This window comes from Bos indicus x Bos taurus, chromosome 9 (genome assembly GCF_003369695.1).
Source record: "Bos indicus x Bos taurus breed Angus x Brahman F1 hybrid chromosome 9, Bos_hybrid_MaternalHap_v2.0, whole genome shotgun sequence".
Classification (NCBI taxonomy): Eukaryota; Metazoa; Chordata; class Mammalia; order Artiodactyla; family Bovidae; genus Bos; species Bos indicus x Bos taurus.
Window position 1 is genome coordinate 40,531,891 of NC_040084.1, and position 24,533 is coordinate 40,556,423.

Sequence of the window (24,533 nt, forward strand, 5' to 3'; positions counted from 1 at the left end):
GCCCTCAAGTAACTTAACAGTTTTTTTTTAAATTAATTTCAGATTTAAAATACCACAGCTTTTTTTTTTTATTCAAGGACTTTCTGTTCCCATTAAATTAGGAGGGATGACAGAAGGATGGTTATAAAATGAATGGACCTTTAATTTTGAAAGCAATGCAATTGATTTCTATGGTAATACTTCTTAAATTTCTTCATAAACCATAAGAAAAATAATATTAAAATGCTAAACACAGAAAATTACTGATCCAACATTACGACTATTGATGCCTATTGGTGGATTCTAAACACAAATTAGGACTTAATGGGATTTGTACTTTATTTTTAAAATTATGTGTAAAAGGCCCAAAGGGTTCTGAGTCATATGTAGGATGACAGATCTATATTTAAATATACAATTGAAATGCTTTTTTCTTGTATTGGAACCAAAATTTTATCTTAGCTGGAAAGACTTCTTGCAGAAGCTCAGAGAAGACAAGGGCAATGAATACATCAAACCTGGGCTCACATCGTCATTGTGCAAAAGGAAAGGCTGTTAGGAAGGCACGGTGACATGGCACAAGACTCAGTAACCACTCCATCTGCCCAAAACCATCCCACTCACCTTCCATCCACAGAATTGATGGTAATTTGGTAAACCAACAAAATAACAAAAGGTTAAACAGTTACAAAATGTGATTCTTTATGCAGAGCTAAGAAAACCAATGAGTAATACTCTTCACGTGGCCATATCAGATATGCAGATCTGTTCCCTCAGGATTAACCTGCTTGTTCATGTGAAAAAATAAGTATTTTAAGGGCTAAAAATTCTATCATGCCCTACTGTATTACAAAAGTATGCCTTGGGCTTCCCAGGTGGCACAGTGGTAAAGAATATGCCAACAATGCAGGAGATGCAGGTGTGGTCCCTGGATCAGGAGGATCCCCTGGAGGAGGAAAAGGCAACTCACTCCAGTATTCTTTCCTGGGAAATTCCATGGGTAGAGGAGCCTGGCAGGCTATACAGTCCACGGCATCGCAGAGAGTCAGGCACAACAGTGCACACACACAAGTATATCTCACCTTACAGAATCACTAGCTAGGTTCTTGGAAAAAAAGAAAAGCCTATACTGGTGGGGTGGAGACTCCAGTCCTCGTGTGAACCTGCAGAATTTCCATAAGTGGTATGCTTTGTAGTCACCAAAATAAAACAGTCAATATACTAAAGTTTTAAAATATCAGAAGTTATTTTAGATACAGTAAATTAATTACACAATTACCTATAATTAAATTTCCATTTATTACTCCTTATATGCTAGAAACCTTTCAGGATAGCCTTCTCTGAAAGGTTCAAAAAATTCACCCTGTTCCATTAAATTTTCTTGTTTAACATAGTATGCAGGTGCTATAATAGATAATATTCAGAATGCAGGTACTATTATAGATAATATTCAAACAAAGAGGCATTCACTTTTCTGTCTTTCCTTTATACATCCAATAGCTTTTCATTTTGCCTTTCAGCTGGAGCTTCCTGCTACCTCCTTCCTTTGCATGGTCATCCCAGTGCTCAACTCATTGTAAGTAATGAGAGTGTATTTTCCAAAGCCTGCATTTACTTTACCCACTTTGGGTACACCACAGAAACCTCTTACACCTCTTTCTGATCCCTTTCCGTCCTGACGTCTCCTGTCTATTCCAAACAGAAATTATTCACACATTTTCATTCAAACAACAAACATTCATTAAGTGCCTGGATAATGGGAACAGAGTTAAGATTTTTAATTCATTTGGTCTCAGAAAAGGTGCATTCATATAAACTCAATCTGTGACTGTTATCCACAGGGAGAAATGCATTTTGCACAATGCTATGTTTATGTATAGAAATAAAATTTCATGAAACAAGACTCAACCCCTGTGCCATACACTAGACCTTCTACTGGACTCAATTCAGTTTCTTTTCATTTTGTTGTGTGGAGGCCTACCAAATTAATTTCATGAGACCCACTAATGAGTCTAGAATTGTAATCTGAAAAGCACTATCCTAAAATACAGGAAAGAAATTTGTGTTCTGGAGAGATTACTGTATTTTAAAAACTAAACAGAGTTAAAAATACCCTGGAGGGGTTGGAAAGAGGACGGCAAAGGAAAAAAGAGGGAGAAAGAGAGGAAGGTAAAATAAACAGGGGGTTGGGGGAAGCAGAAAGAGATCATTAGAAAAGCATATAGAAAAAAGCCAGAGAGGGTTAAAGAGAAAAATAAAGGCCTGAGCCAGAGAAAGAAAGACTTCTGTGGTAATTTCTGGGGTCACAACCTAGTTTCCTTGGGCTGAGGAACTGCTGTCACCATCGTCTCCCTCCTATGGAGCGAATTAGCTGCTAATCATTGATCACTGCTTCCCAACTGCTCTGATCCTTAAACCTTTAAAGACTGTACCCCTGGGTGTTTGGAAAAGATAACAAGAGTGACCAATTAAATACTTTTTTAGCCTGCAGCGGAGATGAGAATATTATCTGCAGAGGACTAGATGAAATCCACGGTGGGGTGGGAACCCCGGAGTGACATGTACATAGCGACACAGCATCGAAAGTGACACCACGGAAAGTCAACAAAGTTGAGCTAAGCACGGCCTAATGTCATGCTCACCTCACGGGTGTGAAAACATGCCCTGACTCTGTGTAAAAGCATCCTCTGATGAGTGAGAGGATCCCCTAGCCAAAGCCGAAACCCAGGGGCATTCCCTCTAAGGTCAGCAGATGCTGTTTATTGTGAGATGTTCTTAGCAAATAAATTCAACCTATGGTCTTAATACAGTAAACAGTTATTTAGCTCATCCTCCATTGGAAGGATCCTAAATTAGACAGTTTTTTACCAAACTCTATGTATTACATTTTGAACCACTGCTGAGAGACAAATGTTTAAACAAGTGAGACATATACCTGGAATAGGTGAGCCGTGGAATAGCAGGCACTAATAATACATGTGTTCATGTTCTTAACCTCCACGGATTGGCATATATTGCTTAGTTAAAAAGTGCTGAGAACTGGGAGTGTACAATGAGGGCAGGGTGGTCCTGAATACAGTGCCCCACCTGCCCAGGCTCAGCAAGTTCTTCCCTACAGGCCTGTCTCACTCTGCATCTGGTCACAGGTGCAAGTGGAAGCAGGACAGAGAGGGAAAAAACGCTAAACCCTTGATGTGTTCACTCTTCTCCTCTATTAGAAGGTACTAGGGAAACAAACAGGAGAGGGCAGGGGGTTTATGAGCAGGAAGCAGAATAGGGGAAGAACTAACAAGTGATCACGGATGGATGAGGTGGGCCGTGAGAGATGCTCACGGCGCCCCGCGTGTACTCGGATAGTAATGGGGGCAGGGGTGAGAGTCAGCACATTTCAACAGACATTTACTGAGCACCCAATTTAGGTACAATTCAAGAGGCAGCAGGGGAACTTACAACTTAGGATGGCAATGACCCTAAACAGCAGTAACACTGTTCCCAGGACGTCTTAACCTCCATACCATGTTATGAATCAAGCAAAGTGTGCCTGCCCAGGAAGCAAGTCTACATTTGAGGCAATATGCTCGGGACCAGGAAAAGAATAAAGGCATATTCTCCTTAAATATTATTTAAAAAAAAAAAAAGTTCAAGCTCAACAGGGCAGAAACACTATGGTTTGCATCTGGAGCTGCCTATAAACCAGATCATGTCAGAGGATCAAAATAAAGGCTGTTCACACTAATAACCCAGCATTTTTACCACTGTGGTTATAAAAGCAGTTGGTAACACTAGGCATTTACAGCTTAGTGATGGAAAGCCAGCTCGTCTGGGTTTGAATGTCAGTTGCTGTTTGACCTTGGGCAAGTTATATAACTTCTCTGTGGGGTTTCCCCATCTGTAAAATGAAGACGATAGTTAAGACCTACTTCCTAGAGTTATTGTGAGAATTGAGTTGATACAGGTTAAGGTACATAGAACAGTGCCCATCACGCACTGCTCAGGAAGTGTTGCCTGATGTCGCTTTTCCCTAATCACCACCCACACACTGAGGGAGTGGCATGAGTCAAAGGGAGGGTCACGCTCAAAGAGGATATAACTGTGAGTGTTTGGGCTGACAGTGCAAACACTGACCAGTTTGGGGTTTAAGATCCACTCCTAAGAAATGTCCTGCAAGAGCACAAGTAACCATGTCCAGCTCCTCCATCCAGTTTTCTATACCTCTGCTTCAGGAGCTCCTGGTCTACTGGCTCCTTGCCAGTTGATCACTGTCAATATATTTTATATTGGTTGTTACATACCTCATTTAGAAAAGGAGTACTTGTTTGCCTCATAATTTCAAGACAAATTGATAAGACTATGAATTATCCAGAGATCAGTAGACACAAATGTATATAAACTTAAAAAAACTTGCTATATTTCAAAATATACTAGAACCTGAACCATAACAAGATGAGGATTTGGAGCATCTCACATAAATCTAATTTCTCTTGGTTTTGGCACAGCTTTAAAAATCTAAAATTGAATAGCTGACATTTTAAGAACCCAGTTACAGAGTTTCAATTTAAAGCAAGTGCACACGCCACATGCAGACACACACACACACACACCAAAAAACAACACTCTTGAGCAGTTGCCATGACAACATAATACAAAGCCTACCAAGCTCTTTGTTATCCTGCTGAAGATGCTGTGCAAAGATACTCATGTTAGATTCTTTACTAATTAAGTGGAAAAGGTTAAAAAAATTCAAGATCCACATGGTTTGTTTTTTTTTTATCTGTGCTAAGACTCAGAAAAGCAAATACTAAATACTGTAAGAAAAAGAATTTAAAAGTAACTTATCAGCAAGACCAGTTACAGATCAAAGTAGACACAATGTTGAAGGAAATGGGAAGATATTTTTCTTTTATTTTGTAAGCTATATTCCCTTTAGTATCTGCTCCTCCTAAATTGTGCTATACTATTTTAATGGAAGAATCAATTCAAATAATACAATTTGATAACAGAGTCTCTTACTTTACCAACACATTTAAACACTTTTCCTTCTTTGGCCACCTCCAATGGCACCCCACTCCAGTACTTTGCCTGGAAAATCCCATGGATGGAGGAGCCTGGTAGGCTGCAGTCCATGGGGTCGCGAAGAGTTGGACACGACTGAGCGACTTCACTTCCAGTTTTCACTTTCATGCATTGGAGAAGGAAATGGCAACCCACTCCAGTGTTCTTGCCTAGAGAATCCCAGGGATGGGGGAGCCTGGTAGCTGCTGTCTATGGGGTCACACAGAGTTGGACACGACTGAAGTGACTTAGCAGCAGCAATATCAGCTTATTTGGGAGCTCATACTTCTGTATGCTAACTAGATCTAAGAAAGAAAACCTGTTTCTAAGTTAATGAGCTCTTATGTTTTTAAAAAGAGAGAGGAAAAAAATAGTGACAGAGGAGAGAAAGAAGGGATAAATAGACCTTTTGGGGGCTGTGATAAAATAATCTTGGTTTTCCTTCCCCTTCTCTGATTAGCCATCTCTGTGTCTCTTCTCAGTGTTAAACCCAGATTCCCTTAAGACTCACCTGTAAATCTCCTCAGTCTGTTATTCTCTTAAGTGGTGTCATCTTTGACCAATGGCTTCAGTTATCATCAATATGCATTCACAATCCCAGAGCCTCTTTTCTGAGTTCATATCAGTTGATTCAACTGCTTCCTAAACATGGCCACTTTGGTTCCCCCTTGAAAGGCAAATGGGGTTCTCCTACAGTGCTCTTTACCTTGATAAATGGCAGTTCCTAATAGGTATTAAGTACCTATTTGCTAAGTGAATGAATGAATCAATCAATCAATCAAACCTATTGCACAAACCAAAAAACCTAATGACCATCCTTGGTAAGGCCTTTTTTCCATATCCAACTCCTCTCTATTTTACTTCCTAAACATTTCCTAGATTCATCTCATTTCCAAAATTCTCCCAGCCACTACTCTCTAAGCCACCAATCTTTGCCTGGATCACTACAGTAGCCTCTTAACAATCAGGAACACACAGATATAGTACAGACAGAAATCGGGCAATCAGTATCAATGGTTTATTAAACTAACTGATAAAGTTGGACTAAGAAAAGGGAAGAGAACATTTACTAAATGTCAACTCTATGCCAGACACTGATCTAGACACGTTACATATTCCACCTCACTTAATCACAACAGTGACCCATTTTCATAAAAGAAACTCAGCTGAGCACACGGCATCAGGGAGCCACTCCTGGTCACAACCTCTGCTTTGCTTGGTCCCAAAAAGCAGAGAACAACGATAAATACAAAGAAGAATGTGATGATCACAACATAATGAGAACATATTAAGCACTTTGTATGCATGATCTCATTGAAAGTGTCACCACCCTCCCATGAAGCAGGGATTATTATCACATTTGCAGATAAAGAAACTGAGCCACACAGGACTTAAAATTACTTGCTTAACGTAAAAAACCCCAAAAGTGGCAGAGTGTTTATTTAATTTACTAAACAGCAAGTTAAAAGAACTGGTGAAGATACAGTGTTAGAAAAGACAAACCACTCCTGCCCTCAGGGGTCTGGTAGTGAACTTGAGGAGCTTGTCTCCAGGATCAGATCTGTTTTTTCATCCCGGCCCTACCCACTGGTGGGAATCCCCCAGCAATTTCAATCCCATTTCTAAAGGGCGCATTTCAAGCACAGGTCAGGCTGCCAGCCTCTTCCACATGCCCATAGATACCCAGTTCTCCTCCAATAGGATACCAGGAGGAGATGCTTTAGTGCTTATACTAATTTGGTCCCAATATTTCTCTTACAAAGTCTTAAAGGCATGAATACAAAGATTATTTTTACAAGGTCTAATCTAGTACTTACAATTTTATAACTCCATCTGGGCACCTGGAACAGAACTGCTGGCTGCTCTTGTCTTGTTTATGTTGACTCTGCCCCAGCTGCACAAATCTACAAATTATAATGTGTAAAAAAAAGTAAGCTAAAGGAACTACCTACCACAAATTCAGTAGATCACACAAATTGTATGGGTGTTCGAATGACAGTAATATACTTCTATCAGAAAAGCACACAAGAGGACCCTATGTGACACAAGACTTGGTTTATAAATGACTGCCTGATGTTAGAGTGGGTTTATGGGAATAAAGGAGGAGGAAATGCTTAAAATTTAAGTCATAACCATGGATATAAAAATGAAAGAAAATGTTTACTTTGTTGCATTCTGTTTACTCAAACGTGGTATAGAACCTGAGCCGAAATGTTCCTGAGGCCAGGAATTTGACCGTAACCCCTTGCAGGTCTGAGGGTGACCACAGCAGGAAGCAGAGGGAAACAAGGGGAGGGGGATGGTGCTTGGGTGAGACAAATGACAAGGAAACGGCAGGATCAGGCTAGAGACCCAGCTCCTGAAGCAAGGATGCTGCTAAGATCCCAGGACAAGGACTTGGTTCCTCAGGACCACAAGAATCCCTACACGTACACCAGCCACTACTAAGGGTACTTTCAACAGAGACAGAGGGGGCTGAGGAGACCACCTGCTGAGCTTCACTGGCCCACCATGCCTCCTCAGAGAAGCCTCCAACAACACTAAACCGGACTTGTAGCTAAGGGCCAGAGGAGGCCCCAGGCCCACTCAGCAAGGTGAGAGGATGCCTAGCAATGGGCCCCTGATATTTCTCTAGTACACCCATCTGAGGTGTGGCCTGTGCTCCATGCAACCATCTGACCCTCAGGGATGCAGCCTGTAGTTTTTATTAGGTTTTTTAAAGGTCAGGAAAAGTGCTTCAGAAACTACCAATTATTAAGTCATTACAGTGCTATGAAAAACTTTTAAATTCGCTTAGTCTTGTCCAGCTTTCATCTTCAGCAAGTGAACATCATTGACATGTACACTTATGCTGTCTGCAGTAAGTAAAGTCGTGTTAGTCACTAACTCCAGATAATTCATTCTTCTAGACCATGTTGCTTACAGAGGTCTACTTCAACTACTCTTAGAGTTGAGTGACAGAGTGTGGCAGCTGTTGTGAATGTACTGTGTGTCCAGGAGTGAGGAGGGTGTGGCTGAGTTCTCAACGACTCAGTTGACTTCCAGTAGGACAGTATATATAGTCATACCAGTGCTTCTGCAGTTAAGAAATGCTATATATTTCTATATTTTACATATTCTACAGCAGATCTTACTAATTTGAAGTAGAGAGCAAAAAATAATCAGTTCAGTGGATTCTGCAGAACAAATACCCTCCTTAAAAAAGACCTGAAGACTAATACTCATTTATATTACATTTTACGTAAGCCAAACTTACATAAGTGGGACCATGTTCATTTTTTTAAATAATTATGAATTCTTAATACATATATTAATACTAGGTTGAGGCGGTGTTTAAATGGGTGTTTAATCCTTAGGTTTTTGAGGATTTGGGGGTGAGGAATTCTTTAGAGAATCTGATAATTATTAATCTCTGCAAACACACACAGACACATTTTTAGGTACATGATTTTATGGATACCTTTTGGTAGATCTCCACCTTTTAGCTAGATCTCCCTAATAAAAGTCTATAACACTCTGAATTGGTACCTTTTCATCACTGCTTCCTTTTTCCTCCCCAGTCACCACTCCCACCAGGGCCACATCCAGCCCCTCCACCCACCCCAACCTAAATTGAATACAAAGTCCTCAACTGTCAATATCCCAAGTTCATTTTGTAAGAAGGTACTTGATCTTGAGAATTTGTTAATGCAGGAATGCAGAAATGCATTTGAACTTCAGTTTGCAGTTTATATTCAGGCAGTGAAAATATGTGTAAGTATCATAAACTTTTATCATTCAGGGGCCCAAGAGTCTCAGACAGTAAGAAGGGTTTTTAATTCCAAATATAAGTTGTTTCAGAATCTGACCTAAATGCTACTATTCCAAGTGGAAGTCACTTCCTTCTGTATGGTTGACTACTTTCAATTTTTAAAAGTTATATTAGATGTAAGTTATTGTAATACATTTGCATTTGTCCTTATTTTCTCTTGAAAATACCTTACCTTAAATAAATGGAAAGATCTTCTTCTGAGAGGCCATCTGAGAGGTTGATTCCATACACCTCTTTCATGGGCTGGACTACATTCTGGGGTCAAAAATATGGGAATCAGGAAGAGTTCTTAGACATCTAGCACATTAATAATTTCCAAAAATGAAGAAAACGACCCTGTGAATTTTCCCATAAAAACCATCACAATGTTTCAACGTATTCATTAAATTTCTCAATGAGTTTTAAAATTTTTTATTTCATTTTCACTAAAATAGATTATAGATAAAAATTAGTTGGTAATTACTAATTGCTTTTGTATAATGCAAGAGTTGGCAAACATTTTCTGTGAAGGGTCAGGCAGTAAATACTTTATGTTCTTTGGGTCACATCATCTCTGCCACAGCTGCGTAATTCTGCTGTTACAGGGTGAAAGCAACCATAGATAACATATAAACAAATTGGTATGGCTGTAAATAGGCATGGCTGGTTGTAAATTAAACTTTACTTAGAAAAAATGGCAGCAAGCTGCTTTGGCCAATAGGCTGCACGTTGCCAATGCCCAGAATAAGATTTAGTTCCCATATCATTACATTTTATTTGCCATGTCTACCTCAAATGACTTCTGGCTCTTACTAGAAATCCAGTTCCCCTAAAGCTAAATTTGATTTTTCTATTGTTCACTTGCCTTTTGTTTTCCCTCAATATACTATCAATATCAAATTCAACAGGATGAACTTCCCACTGGGATTAGGCAGAGATTGTGAGGCCCAGGTGCAAACCCTGCATTCCCGTAATGTGCTAAGCAAGGGAACAAATAGACCTCAGGTGGATGGGTTGCTCAAAGAGGGACAGGATTCGCCTTAAGAATTCTGAAGTGACAAGAAATTTACTATTACACGTGGAAGCAAAAATACCGATTTCAGAAACCATTTTCAGTAATATCTTTGCCAAATGTATTTGTCTCTGCAGCACCTCCAACACGGCGCGTGAGAATGGTGGAGTGAGGTGATGTAACTCTTCCTCGCTCTCAGCCTTTCGGCTGAAAGCGGGATGCTGGAGCTGGTTGTCCAGAGCCTCACTGGACAGCAGCCTCTCCTGCGTCCCTCACCTCTGTCACTTTGGCACTGTCGCCCAGGTCGGTCATCTTCACTGGGGTGGAGCGCTGGGACACGGAGCCCTCCTCCTCTCGGTCGGTCCCGGAGTCGTCTTCCGAGCTGCTGGACACGGCCTCCTCGCTGGGCGGCGGCGGGGCACTGGCGGCTGTTTTCCGCTGTAACACGGCTTCTTCTCTGTTGCTCTTATTTCTTTAAAAAGATGAATATGGATGTGAAGCATCTGTAAACCGAACCCTCAGTGCTCACCGCGTATCACTCTGTCCCAAAGCCTTAGTCCTGGAGAAGTGTTAAGAAAATGACTGTGAGAAGCTAGCGTCTGGATTCAAGTTGTGCTGAAGGGCAAAGTTTAATAGTTTATCATGTACATGTACTGACCTTCTATGAATTTAAGCTTTGCTATGAATTCAGAAAATAAGCAAGTATGTGCTTGCAGTGTGCAGAAAAGCCTTTCTACCACTTGGCTACTGTGTCTTCCCTTTTGGTAACTGAAATCGGGATTTTCAAAATTTATAGTACAGTAGAAGACTGTTATATCTGAGATATTAGTGAAATTACCTATAACTTGTAGAAGCATCAAGAAAGGGTCGATAGCCAAATCCATGTGTGTTTCTGGCCTTCCTATGAATTTTTATCAATCACAGTGGCAGCTGATTACTTGTACCGAAGTAATGAGCAACTGATGAACATAAACTAAGATTTTAAACTGTTTTAAAACAACTTATTAGTAAATAACTATGTTTGCTGATGATGTCTTCTAATAATAGAGAGTGGATGAGGGGAAACAGAAAAAAATATACATTATTTGCTTTTATTTCATTGCCAAATTTGACAGTAGTCAGAATACTGTTTTTTTCTTAATTAAAAAAATGTATGGTAATATTTTTGGATTTTATGAAAAATATTTAATATATTTAATATTCTTACTTGAAAAAATTATCTGCAAGGGACGTGAAATATTCTACATTTTCTAGAAAAGAAATATGTAATACTATCTAACCATGGGTTAGATATTAGAGAAAATAAATTCATTTCTGACTTCATGAAACTAAAAATTAAAGTTGATACATTTCAGAACTATACACTAATATAAATGGTCATTTATGTATTTGTCCCAGGAACACTTTAAATTCTAAATGTCCTGAGGACGTTCCTTCTTTTAAATTCCTCATAGCACCTGGTCCAGGACACATATTTAAGCCACATAAGTGGTGTATCTGGGAAATAGTAATATCAGTATATATCTCATTGTATAAATCACACATGTAGTTAGAATCCAATTAAGACCCTGTACACACTCCCAAATACAATTAGGACTCAAAATCCACGGTCTGGCCAGGGCCTAGGAGAATTCTCATCACTGGGATCACTCAGGTCAGCGGCAGTAACATAGATGCGCAGACTAGGACACATTTCATTCCAAGTCTCAAAGCATAAAGATTTAAACATGGTTTGTTCTCTTCCTCATACTGCTGTATACAATAAAATAACAGTCATCCCCCACACAATGTTAACGGAGTACACAGAAGATCTATTAAGTCCTCTGTCTGAGCGTTTGCTTTAATGTTTTCTCCGGGTGCCAGCAAAAATAAACACAACAAATACACATTTTTACCTAAGTCTTTTATGTTGCGGGAAACAGAGGATATGGAGTTATTAAAGGACATACATAACATCTGCTACCTAACTTTATGCCATCTACGGAACATCTAATTTAAGTAAAATGTACTGTGTTGCTGAAATTCCCATAAATTCTACTTAAGTGTCAACCATGCTTTAATAATCCCAGTTTTATAAATAAGCTATCTGTATAGATGCAGTGGGCTTCCCAGGTCGTGCTAGTGGTAAAGAACCCACCTACCAATGCAGGAGACGTAAGAGATGCAGGTTCTATCCCTGGGTCAGAAAGATTCCCTAGAGGAGGAAATGGCGACCCACTCCAGTATTCGTGCCTGGAGAATCCCATGGATGGAGGAGCCTGGCGGGCTACAGTCCATGGGATCACAAAGAGTCAGACATGACTGAAGTGACTTAGCACGCCCGTGGATGCAGTGTATATACTATGCTGTAAACTATATGACTTGAAGTTATTAGTTTTGGGTGAAAGTGCTATATTATTTTTATGTGAATCTTTAAAATTTTATTCTACATGTAAATCTTACCCCAATACCGATTTTCCGGTTTCATCTGGCTTACGTACAGTAAATGGACTTGGATCAATACCAACGGTCTTAGGCATGAAGTCACTGAAGAAAGGGGAAAAAATTCCATGTGAATCACTGTCCATCCAGATGGTATCGGCTTCCCTCTCTATTCACATTCTTATACTGTTCCTTCTTAGCCTCCAGAGGTATATATATTCTAAGTGAAATACTCAGGGGAGTTTAGGTAATCTGGGCCATAAGACCCCATGAATTAATGGCACTCGGTAACTTCAATGTTAGCAGTCTTCACTGTGAATTTTCTCTGATTAAGAGGCCCAACAATTTTGAATTCAAGATTTTGTTTTCTGGAGCAGAACTGATATCTGAATTACTATTAAGATTCATCTCTGGTTGTATATCATGATTCATTTTCAAGTAAAATTAAACTCATAAAACTGATGGCAAGACAGTAAGCTGCTCGGTTTTATGGACAATGTTTTTATTACACTATACCACCTAAGGAGGCAGGCACAATTATCAAAAACACAGTGATATGAATTGAAGTATCAACATCTATCTCATTAGTCTGGAGTTAATTCATTATAACACTGGAACACTTTAAATAGAAACTGTTAATTTACCACTTACTGTGATAAGCTGAAGCTACTTCCTCATGATACAGGGGCTACCTTACTATTACTGCTGATGCCAGATAAAACTCCTTAATAGATGCCAAATAAGCAATCGTTACATGATTTATGCAGACAAGACTCATAACTTCTGGCAAGGATACTGCTCCAAGCATGTGACTCAATATTACATTTTTTGAAGGAAAAGAAAGTAATATTGAATCTGACTCAAAATGCCTACTTAACAGTTTGAAAATGCTCCTTTCAAATGTAAGTGGTTTACTTTTTCTTTCTTTTTGAACTACTCAGTTGATCTTCATGATTTATGGATGACATATTTGAGAATTTGCTACTCACTAAAATTTATGTATAACCCAAAGGAAAATGACAATAACCTCACAGTTAAAACTGCTAAACTTTAACAAGTATAACTGAAAATCAAGCAAGTAAAAATTCCAAACTTTCTATCTGAAACCAAAGAAAAATGTAGAGTGATTTCTAGGAAACAAACCATGAAATATGTTTCACCATGCACTATATTAAGTTTAGGCACACATATATCACATTTGAAGAAAATGTGAAACACAAAAGGTAAATACAAGAATGCAAACTTTAGTATAAAACATAATGGTCAAAAACTGATTTTCTGAGCCTCATTTCTTAATCTAGACCCATCATTTTCCTAAAAGGCCCCATTAAAGTCCAAAAGAGACAGAAAAATGAAGTATGTTCAAAGGTGACAGACCAGGATGGAGAGCCGTCCAACAATAGAAGGACTGCCTCCTGAGTAATGGGCTCCCAACTGCAGAAGGAATTTCAGAGGTTGGACAACCACCTGCAGGAGCTAAACAAACTAGGAAAACCACAGTTCCCCAATGCTTCCAGTTTCAGAGAATTCACAACATACCGTGCTGAACTCGTCATAGCCAAGCAAAAGGTGTCATCAAAGCTACTCAGCTCGTATGGTCGAAAGAACTCATTGTGGATGTCAATCTCCTCTTCATATTTGTGAAATTTCTTCACTACTAACTTCTTTAAGTTTGCAGCACAGATAACTAAGAGAGATACTGCCTGTTACTCTTAAAAGTCTTCAGATTACATCTCCTAAACATTTCTGTCATGGCAACTGTGTTCACAGAGAGTACACTGAACGAGGCTCAGATCGTGCCTCTGGCACTAACACACTTGGAGCTGAAACCAGACATGTGCACAGAACATACACGGCAAAGCTGAGCAAGACAATCGCCAAGGAGGCAGAGGCCTCTGGAAGCTAGGGTGGGAGTGGGGAATTATTTAAGAAATCAAATCACTCAATTCTTTAAATTCCTTTTTTCTCTTAAATAAACACCCTCTGCCTTAGAGAGAAAAATTATGCAGCTATTTTATTAAATTTTCCATTATATTTCAAATCCTCTTTATTATGGGCAACATTAGGTTGTTAAATTCCTATCTTTTTTCCTAGAACAACTGAATCTTCTTAGCAGCTGTATGATTTATGATTTTGTCCAGAATTTCAAGATTAACAAATGCTTTTTAAAAGATAATTAATAATTTGTGAAGAACTTATTTGCAATCTTCTTACTTTATGGCCTGCACCATACCATCCAAAAACGGGATGGTCAAACGTGACTAGATGGAATCTTCAACTGGAGTGTTTCAGATTGGCAATAGATCGTCGCATCCTTTCACAATTGAGAAAACTGGCTTGTCCATGGTCGGAAGAATCAATAATAGAATCAAGAATAAACTCTATTTCAAACTGATCAATTATTTAAACTTGGAAACATTGTTCTAATATGTCAAAATACATCTGAAGGTATTCTTTGAATGTAAAAACTTTCCTGCCTTTCTGACAAATTAATATGTAATTTTCAGTGACTAAAATACAGTTTTATACATACATCTGTACCTTTTTCACTGCTTAGATATAGGGAAAGTTTTTATTTCTCCTTGTGAATGGGTCCTCACTTCCTCCCCTATTCCCCCCAAATATGTAGGAATATATTAAGTACTAATTTTAAGTGATGAAATAATATATCCACTAAACATCTGAGTGACATACCTGATAACTGGTAAGACACAATACAAGGTATTGGCCTATTTAGACAAAAGAAGTATAATACAATCTCTACCCTTTAAAAAAAGCTAAGATGTCATAATCTCCTATCTATTATAACAGCAACATAACCCTGAATAGTCATTCATTTCCTCCTAATAAAACGTTATATGAAACGAATGCTTCAAGATCATTTAATAATAATTTCCAAATAGGTTGGCATAAAAACTAGAGAAACAGCGTACCTACCTTCATCATAAGGCAGTGGTAAATGTTTTATTACCTCTGGTGTCCACCAGTAAGTGTAACTATTAAAAAAAAAAAAAGGATTAAAATGCGCCAAATGTAAATGCTGGTTTTCTACAATTCACTAGATAAAATGTGTTATCTAGACAAACGAACTATGGTAGGGGGTGGTTAGTACTAGGGTAACAGGAAAGGCTCCTAAAATTTTGCTTGAGACTGAAGTCATGCTTTAGAGCAGTGCTTCTCAAAGGCAGCATACACATGAATCACTTGAAAATCCTGTTAACAGGCAGATTCTGATTCAGTAGGTGGGGTCTGAGATTCTGCATTTAAGACAAGCCCCTGGTGATATCAAAGGGGCTGGCCCTCAGACTACTTTTTAAATAGCAAGGCTTTAAAGCATGGGGGAAAAAAAAAAAAAACAACAGAAAAGGGATAAGTCTGCTGCTTACAAAGAATTCATTCAGTCTTTCACCATTTATTAAGCAATTTATTTATTGACTTACTGTGTGTCAAACACCGTTCTACACTTTAGAAATGCCGTGTTGAAAATAAAGAGAAAGTAGAGCTACAGTATTGTTCCGATCTTCACCAGCACAAGTTTCATGCTGGAAAGAGAAATACACAAGATAAGAGGGAACTGTGCACAGCCCAAGAGGCGGAAGGAGACAGCACAGAATCTCTGGGAGCGTTCAGGTGTCCTGATAGAGCTGCGCTCAATACTCTTTTTAAAGAGCAGAACTGACATTGGAAATGGGCAAATGCAGTCTTGATGTTCAAAAGCCAGAGGGTGAAAGACTCCAAAAACTACACAGCAATGAGTGTGATGTCAACGCAGGCAAGATAACAAATCAAGTATTTACTAGAGATGGGAGTAACCTAAGAAGATGACCGGTGACTTCTATGAAACCACATCTATTCATAAAAACAAGCCACACCAGGCTATTCTCATTTCCTTTTCCAAAAAAATCAGATTATCAGATCAAAGGAATGAAAAAGACATGGGCTAACTCATTTAAAAGGGTGTATGTGTGTTAGAGAGAGAAAGAACTCACCCACGAGCAAGCACAGGCATAAATTCTAATGATGGCAGACAGAATTGGCAGAGGAGGAAAGCAGAGAAGGTATCAACGCATATATAAATAAATAACTAAAAAACGGTTACTTAGGAAAAAGAAGAAGACATTATAAAGAACATGTTTTAACTCAGAATGCACCATGTGAAGAAAAAGAATTAAGAGAAAATTAAGAGATCAGGCCATAAATTTTTAAAAAATATTACTAAACTGTATCCTTATGCAAAATAAAGCTTAACAATACTTTTCAACAAAGCTAGAGTCATCAAGACAGTATTGTACTGGCACAAAAATGGAAATACAGACCAATGGAACAAGATAGAAAGCCCAGAAATAAACCCACACACCTATGGGCACCTTCTCTTGGACAATAGAGGCAAACAATGGGGAAGAGACAGTCTCTTCAATAAGTGGTGCTAGGAGAACTGGACAGCTATGTTAAGAGAATGAAATTAGAACACTTCCTAATACCATACACAAAGATAAACTCAAAATGGATTAAAGACCTAAATGTAAGACCAGAAATTATAAAGCTCTTAGAGGAGAACATAGGCAGAACACTGTATAACATAAATAACAGCAAGCTCCTCTATGACCCACTGCCCAGAGTAATGGAAATAAAAATAAACAGGTGGGACCTAATTAAATTTAAAAGCTTTTGAACAGCAAAGGAAACTATAAACAAGGTGAAAAGACAACCTTCAGAATGTAAGAAAATAATAGCAACTGAAACAACCGACAAATGATTAATTTCCAAAATACACAAACAGCTCATAAAACTCAATACCAGAAAAACAGCCCAATCAAAAAGTGAGCAGCTATGGAAGACGGTATGGAGATTCCTTAAAAAACTAGGAATAAAACCACCATATGACCCAGCAATCCCACTACTGGGCATATACCTTGAGGAAATCAAAATTGAAAAAGACACAAATACCCCAATGTTCACTGCAGCACACTCACGATAGCTAGAACATGGAAGCAACCTACATGTCCATTGACAGATGAATGGATAAAGGAGCTGTGGTACGTATATACAACGGATTACTCAGCTATAAAAAGGAATGCATTTGAGTCAGTTCCAATCAGGTGGATGAACCTAGAGTCTATGATACAGAGTGAAGTAAGTCAGAAAGAGAAAGATAAATATTGTATACTAATGCATATACATGGAATCTAGAAAGATGGTACTGATGAGTTTATTTTCAGGTCAGCAATGGAGAAACAGACATAGAAAACAAACTTAAGGACATGGCTTGGAGGGGAGGAAGAAGGGGGTGAGATGTACGGAGGAGTAACATGGAAACTTACATTACCATATGTAAAATAGATAGTCAGTTTTGTTGTATGACTCAAGTAACTCAAATAGGGGCTCAGTATCAGCCTAGAGGGGTGGAATGGGGAGAGAATGGGAGGGAGGTTCAAGAGGGAGGGGACATAGGTATACCTATGGTTGATTCATGTTGATATTTGGCAGAAAACAGCAAAATTCTGTAAAGCAATTTCCTTCAATTAAAAAATAAAAATTTTTTTTAAAAAGTGGGCAAAAGACTTAAACAGACATTTCTCCAAAGAAGATACACAGATGACTAATGTGCTAAGTCACTTCAGTTGTGTCCAGCTCTTTGTGACCCTATGGACTGTAGGCTGCCAGGCTCACCTGTGCATGTGATTCTCTAGGCAAGAATACTGGAGTGGGTTGCCACGCCCTTCTCCAGGGAATCTTCCTGACCCAGGGATTGAACCCGTGTCTCTTAGATGACTAATAAACACATGAAAAGATGCTCAACATTGCTTATTATTAGAGAAATGCAAATCAAACTGCAATGAGATATCACCTCACACCAGTCAGAATGGCCATCATCAAAAATCCACAAACAATAAATACTGGAGAGGGTGTGGAGAAAAGGGAACCCTCTTGTACTGTTGGTGGGAATGCAGACTGATACAACCACTATGGAAGACAGTACAAAGATTCCTTTAAAAATGAGAAATAAAACTACTATATGACCCAGCATACTATATGATCCCCACTACTAGGCATATACCCTGAGGAACCCAAAATTAAAAAAGACACATGTACCCCAATGTTCACTGCAGCACAATTTATAATAGCTAGGACACAGAAGCAACCTAGATGTCCATCAACAGATGAATGGATAAGGAATTTGTGGTACACAGATATAGCGGAATGTTAGCCATAAAAAGGAATGCACTTCGGTCAGTTCTAATGAAGTGGATGAATAGAGCATATTATACAGACTGAAGTAAGTTAGAAAAACAAATATTGTATATTAACACCTATGTGTGGAATCTAGAAAGATAGTACTGATGAACCTACTTGCAGAGCAGCCATGGAGATGCAGACAGAGAAGAAAAGCTTTGTGGACACGGGCTGTGGGGAGGGAGAGGGTGGGATGAATGGAGACAGTAGCATGGAAACATATACACTACTGCCATTTGTAAAACAGAAGACCAATAGGAATTTGCTATATGATCCAGGGAACTCAAACCAGGACTCTGTGGCAACCTAGAGGGGTGGGAAGGGGTGGGAGGTTCGAGGGGGGTTCAAGAGGGAGGAGATATATGTGTACCTATGGCTGATTCATGTTGATCTATGGCAGAAATCAGCACAATATTGTAAAGAAGTTATCCTTCAATTAAAAGTAAATTTTTTTTTTTTTTAAGTCCAACTCTTCTAAGTGGGTCTCAGAAGGAAAGAAGCCCAAAGAAATACCTGCTCTGGGGAAGCTGGGCTGAGATGGATGGAGGAGAGCATCTGAGAGGATTGAGCCCAGGACTGGGAGGCATCACCTCTCCCACCAGCACATTCACCCAGGGGAAGAGCACCTGCATCGGGACAGAATCTGCTTCCGGACCAGGTATCAGAGGACAGGCAATGGCAGGTGGGCGCCACTTCCGCCTCTGCATAAACACCTAGAAAGTCAGCTTCTTTTCTCTTTTTCACTCTCCAGTATTAAGAGTGTTCAATTCCTTTGGCTCACATAGAAAGGTTAGGAAGATTTTAAAAGGCTCTTTAACTCCACTAGTAAACTTGGGAGCTCTCTGAAATAACATATATGGATCTGAGCAAAGCAACTGATATATGTGAACAAGACAGAGACGTGGGCAGGATGATAGGACAGTCAAGTGTTGACAGCATGGTTAGTTACAGCTGTTGAAATGATTCCAATCAAAAATCACGTAACAGTGTCAAGGTAGAGGGAGTTGTTGGGTGGTAGCCCACAGGGCTCTGCTATCCTATTCTGTTTAAGGACTCACCCTATTTCATCAAGGACTTACATTAGGATCAAGATAGCCAACTGATTAATTCTGAAGAAGCTACAAAGCTAGAGGAAATAGCTAATAAATAGGATATGTGTTTACGTATTTTTTCTGGAAGCAGGCAAAGCATATACAGGCAAGAAAAGATGGCAGAGATAAGGCATGGCAATAGGGCATGTTAAAAAGACGGGAATTCCAGTGGATAGAAGCCCAGAGAATTAACATTACGATAGCATTGCTGCAAACAGTCAATGGAACTTTGTACTTCATGATAAAAAAACAGATTACCCAGGACAAGGGGAACGATGGCACCAATGGTCCCACAACACTTGGCACAAATTAAACCAGAGTCGGACTACTGTTGGACCCAGGTTTGAATTCTAGTTTAAAAAGAGCACCGACATAAACTGGAATACAGAAGAAAGCCTTCCGAACGCTAAACAGACTTAAAACCACAGTACAGGAGAAACAGTTAAGAAAGTGGAGCTATTTAACCTGGAGAAGAACAACTTTGAGAATGTGTGAACCTGTCTTCAAATATTTAAAAGACCATCAAGTGAATGAGAAAACTGTGTTCTTAAGGTCTCAGGGGATTAAACTAAGATTAGTAGGTAAAGTTACAGACAAACGGATCTCGGCATGATATGAGAAAGAATAATGTGAGTAAACTGTCCAAAAACGACTACCTCTCAATCTGACAGGTGCTGGTTGACAAACCAACGCCAGCCAAGCACAGTACAGCTGAGCCCCACCTGGGAAGACAAAGTGGGAACGCATATATCAGACAGAAAATAGTGCCAGGAAACCTCCCAACTCCGAGTCAAAGAGACTATGTATAATGCCTAAAAATTCCCTGGTGACTTTATCAACACTGATTCAAAAATGGCATCTGAGATGATATATGACATATTAACCTATTTCAGACTTCCCTGGTGGCCCAGATGGTAAAGCATCTGACTACAATGCAGGAGACCCAGGTTCGATCCCTGGGTTGGGAGGATCCTCTGGAGAAGGAAATGGCAATCCAGCCCAGTACTATTCAGAACAAAGCTTCAATCAGTTTTGAACAGATTCATAAACATGGGATTTTGAGTCACAAAAGTAGTTATCTCAAGAGAACTGGTTTGGATGAATTCCAGGCAAAGCTAGTTTATCCCCCCTTCCCTTATCATTTTATAAAAATACTATTTCAGAATAAGTCATTGGTAAAAAGTGTAAAATACAGATGGTCACAAAGTTTGGAAACAGACAAATACATAATAAAATGTTCACTAATAGTATGTTATAAAATAGATCTTAATCATCCGAATAAGCACGATGGTATGGTCACTCACCTAGAGCCAGACATCACAGCATGTGAAGTCAAGTGGGCCTTAGGAAGCATTACTATGGACAAAGCTAGCAGAGGTGATGGAATTCCAGCTGAGTTATATCAAATCCTAAAAGATGATGCTGTTAAGTGCTATGCTCAACATGCCAGCAAATATGGAAAACTAAGCAATGGCCACAGGACTGGAAAAGGTAAGTTTTCATTTCTAATCTCAAAGAAGGGTAATGCCAGAGAATGTTCAAATTACTGTATAACTGCACTCATTTCACATGCTAACAAGGTAATGTTCAAAATCCTTCAAGCTAGGCTTCAATAGTACATGAACCAAGAGCTTCCAGACGTACAAGCTGGATTTAGAAAAGGCTGAGGAAACAGAGATCAAATTGCAAACATCTGTGGGATCATAGAAAAAGCAAGAGAATTCCAGAAAAACATCTACTTATGCTTTGACTGTGTGGATGACAACAAACTGTGGAAAATTCTTAAAGAGGTGGGAAAACCAAACCACCTTACCTACCTCCTGAGAAACCTGTGTGCAGGTCAAGAGGCAACAGTTAGAATGGGATATGGAACAATGAACTGGTTCAAAATTGGGAAAGGAGTTCATCAAGGCTGTATATTGTCACACTGCTCATTTAACTTGTATACAGAGTACACTATGTGAAATGCTGGACTGGATGAATCACAAGCTGCAATCAAGATTTCTGGGAGAAGTATCAACAACCTCAGATATGCAGATGATACCACCCTAATGGCAGAAAGTGAAGAGGAACCAAAGAGCCTCTTGATGAAGGAGAAAGAGGAGAGTGAAAAAGCTAGCTTAAAACTCAACATTCAAAAAACTAAGATCATGGCATCTGGTCCCATCCCATCACTTCATGGCAAATAGATGGGGAGAAAATGGAAACAGTGGCAGAGTTTATTTTCCTGAGCTCCAAAATCACTGCAAACAGTGACTGTAGCTGTGAAATTAAAAGATGCTTGCTCCTTGGAAGAACGCTATGACAAACCCAGTGAGCACATTAAAAAGCAGAGACATCACTTTGTCGACTAAAGTCTGTATTGTCAAAGCTTTGTTTTTCTTTTTTTCCAGTAGTCATGTACAGATGTGAGAACTGGACCATAAAGAAGGCTGAGCACTGAAGAACTGATGCTTTTGAACTGTGGTGCTGGAGAAGGTTCTTGAGAGTCCCTTGGACAGCAAAGAGATTAAACCAGCCAATCCTAAAGGCATTCAACCCTGAATATTCATTGGAAGGACTGATACTGAAGCTCTAATACCTTGGCCACCTGATGCAGAGAGCTGACTCATTGGAAAAGACCCTGATTCTAGGAAAGATTGAGGGCAGAAAGAGAAGGAACAACAGAGGATGAGATGGTTGAATGGCATCACTGACTCAATGGACATGAATTTGAGTAAACTGGGAGATAGTGAAGGGCAAGAAGCCTGGTGTGCTGCAGTCCATGGGATCACAAAGAGCCGCACATGATTTAGGGAATGAACAACAAAAAATAAGTGATAAAATAATATTATCTAAGTTTCCAGACTTAATGGTCATTCGGATAAAGCATCGGCCTGCCATGTGGGAGACTCGGGTTTGATCCCTGGGTTGGGAAGATCCCCTGGAGAAGGAAATGGCAACCCATTCCAGTATTCTTGCCTGTAGAATCCCATGGATAGAGGAGCCTGGCGGGCTACAGTCCACGGGGTCGCAGAGAGTCGGACACAACTGAGCGGGTTCACTTCACTCACAACTAAGGAATGCAGTCGTTTTAAAGAACAATAACAATACTAGTATCTGTTGGACTACTATGTACTAAGGATTTATATGATCTCATCTGATTCTCAGAAAAACCTACAGGTCAGACACTATCACTATCTCTATTTTACTGATGTGGAAACTGAGAATTGGACCGGTTATATGTCTTGCTTCGGGTCACACAGGTATTAACTGCAGGCAGTCCCTCCAGAGCTTGGCTGCTCCCAGACTGCGTGGATCATGTGTCAGACCCAGTAGGAAGTACTTCCCATTCATATTTTATTTAATCCTTAAAGTGACCTGTGAGGTGTGTGTAGTCATTTCCTTTCTATAGTTGGGAAAACAAGATTTCCAGAGGTTTAGAAACAGGTCTAAGGTCACACACCTGCAGAAAATCCAACTCAGCTCTACCCTAGCATCCATGCTCCAGTCTGGTTATTGCCTCTGGCTATTTCTTCTGAGAATCAGCATATGGATTTAACCCTCATCAAAATAACTAGTATCGGTGGGTGACTAGAAAGGCCAAAATAAAGTACTGAAATTTATCCTACAGTCTTTATTAGTATCAGTTGTTGATGCCAAAAATCAATTTTTGGAATTTTCACATTCTAGAGAAAAACAAAACAAGGAGACCAAGTCAACTGTGAGAGCCACAGTACCTACTTTGATAAAAGTTTATTCTCAGTGGGAGGTGTTTAGTGTATTCACTTACTGTGCTGTCTAATCAGCTACATAACCTCAGTCAAGACACATTTTCTCTGCAACTCAGTTTCCTTTTTTTAATTTTAAAAATGGGAATGTAACATCAGCTTCCTTTTATTTCCACAAATAAGCACCAACACTGCCTGCCTCAGTTATGTAACTCTAGGTTTAACTTATGCTTGTAATTTACTAGCTAATTTCAGCAACAGAAAATTGAGTTTTGCTTGTTCTCCAAGTTGTATCTTAATAGCTTCAATACTTTAAGGTAATATAAAGTTTCAGAAAATCAACCATATTTACCCATAGTCAATTGCATCAACAAAGCTAAATATAGGCATTTATGTTTATCTCTCATCAAATAAACATAATTAGCTCCAGATTTTTTTGTCAGCAAAAATTCATGGCAATCATTTATTAATATAGTGGAAAAATCAGCACTGCTTCATTTATAGGGAAAGTAAGGTCAAGCATTAAGCTGTTTATTCCAAGAAAATACACTTAAAAGAACAAAGCTGAGAAACATATAAACTCTGACATTTTCTTAATATTCGAAATGTTCCTGAAGTAATAGAGAATTTGGCAACATCTATAACATTAGCACTTGCTAATTCACCAGTTGCTTGTGGTCTGTCCACACAGTTAGCACAGACCAGCAATGAACCCTGTAGTGTTTGCGAGGCACTGTTGCACAAAATGAGGGCTAGATCACATGGATGCTGTGAGAGGAGAGCCTTAGGAGCAGACCTGACATCACAGGGCTCTGAGCAGAAGGGACCAGGCTCAAGTCTCATATGTGAAAAATGTTGCCCATTATTAGAACATGACTCTTCAATTAACAGTGCTAAAGAGTCCTCTCATTAAACCCTTACAATGACTCTGTAATGTGTGTCCTGTCATTTACATTGTGCAGAGGAAGGAAATGAGACTTAGAGAAGTTAAATAACTAGTCCAAGGTCACACGGCTACAGAGACGCCAACTCAAGTCCCCTGACCCTGCAGCCTATGCTACACAGAGAGTCTTGTCCTATCCTCAGGAGATAGTTCATTCATTTGGGGACTGCTGCTGCTGCTAAGTCACTTCAGTCGTGTCCGACTCTGTGCGACCCCATAGATGGCAGCCTACCAGGCTCCCCTGTCCCTGGGATTCTCCAGGCAAGAACACTGGAGTGGGTTGCCATTTCCTCCTCCAATG

General features: G+C 39.4%; 1 protein-coding gene across 1 annotated transcript in view; it reads right to left on the minus strand.

The window, feature by feature from the left end:
• FIG4 (FIG4 phosphoinositide 5-phosphatase) overlaps positions 1-24,533 on the minus strand; it is a 171,050-nt gene that overhangs the window by 45,834 nt on the left and 100,683 nt on the right. Inside the window, exons 17-22 of the mRNA XM_027551237.1 lie at positions 15,192-15,250; positions 13,794-13,941; positions 12,276-12,359; positions 10,110-10,305; positions 9,015-9,097; positions 6,849-6,935 (exon numbers count right to left, since the gene is read on the minus strand). Of these exons, the coding sequence (XP_027407038.1) occupies positions 6,849-6,935; positions 9,015-9,097; positions 10,110-10,305; positions 12,276-12,359; positions 13,794-13,941; positions 15,192-15,250 (657 nt within the window). The remainder of the gene's footprint in view (positions 1-6,848; positions 6,936-9,014; positions 9,098-10,109; positions 10,306-12,275; positions 12,360-13,793; positions 13,942-15,191; positions 15,251-24,533) is intronic.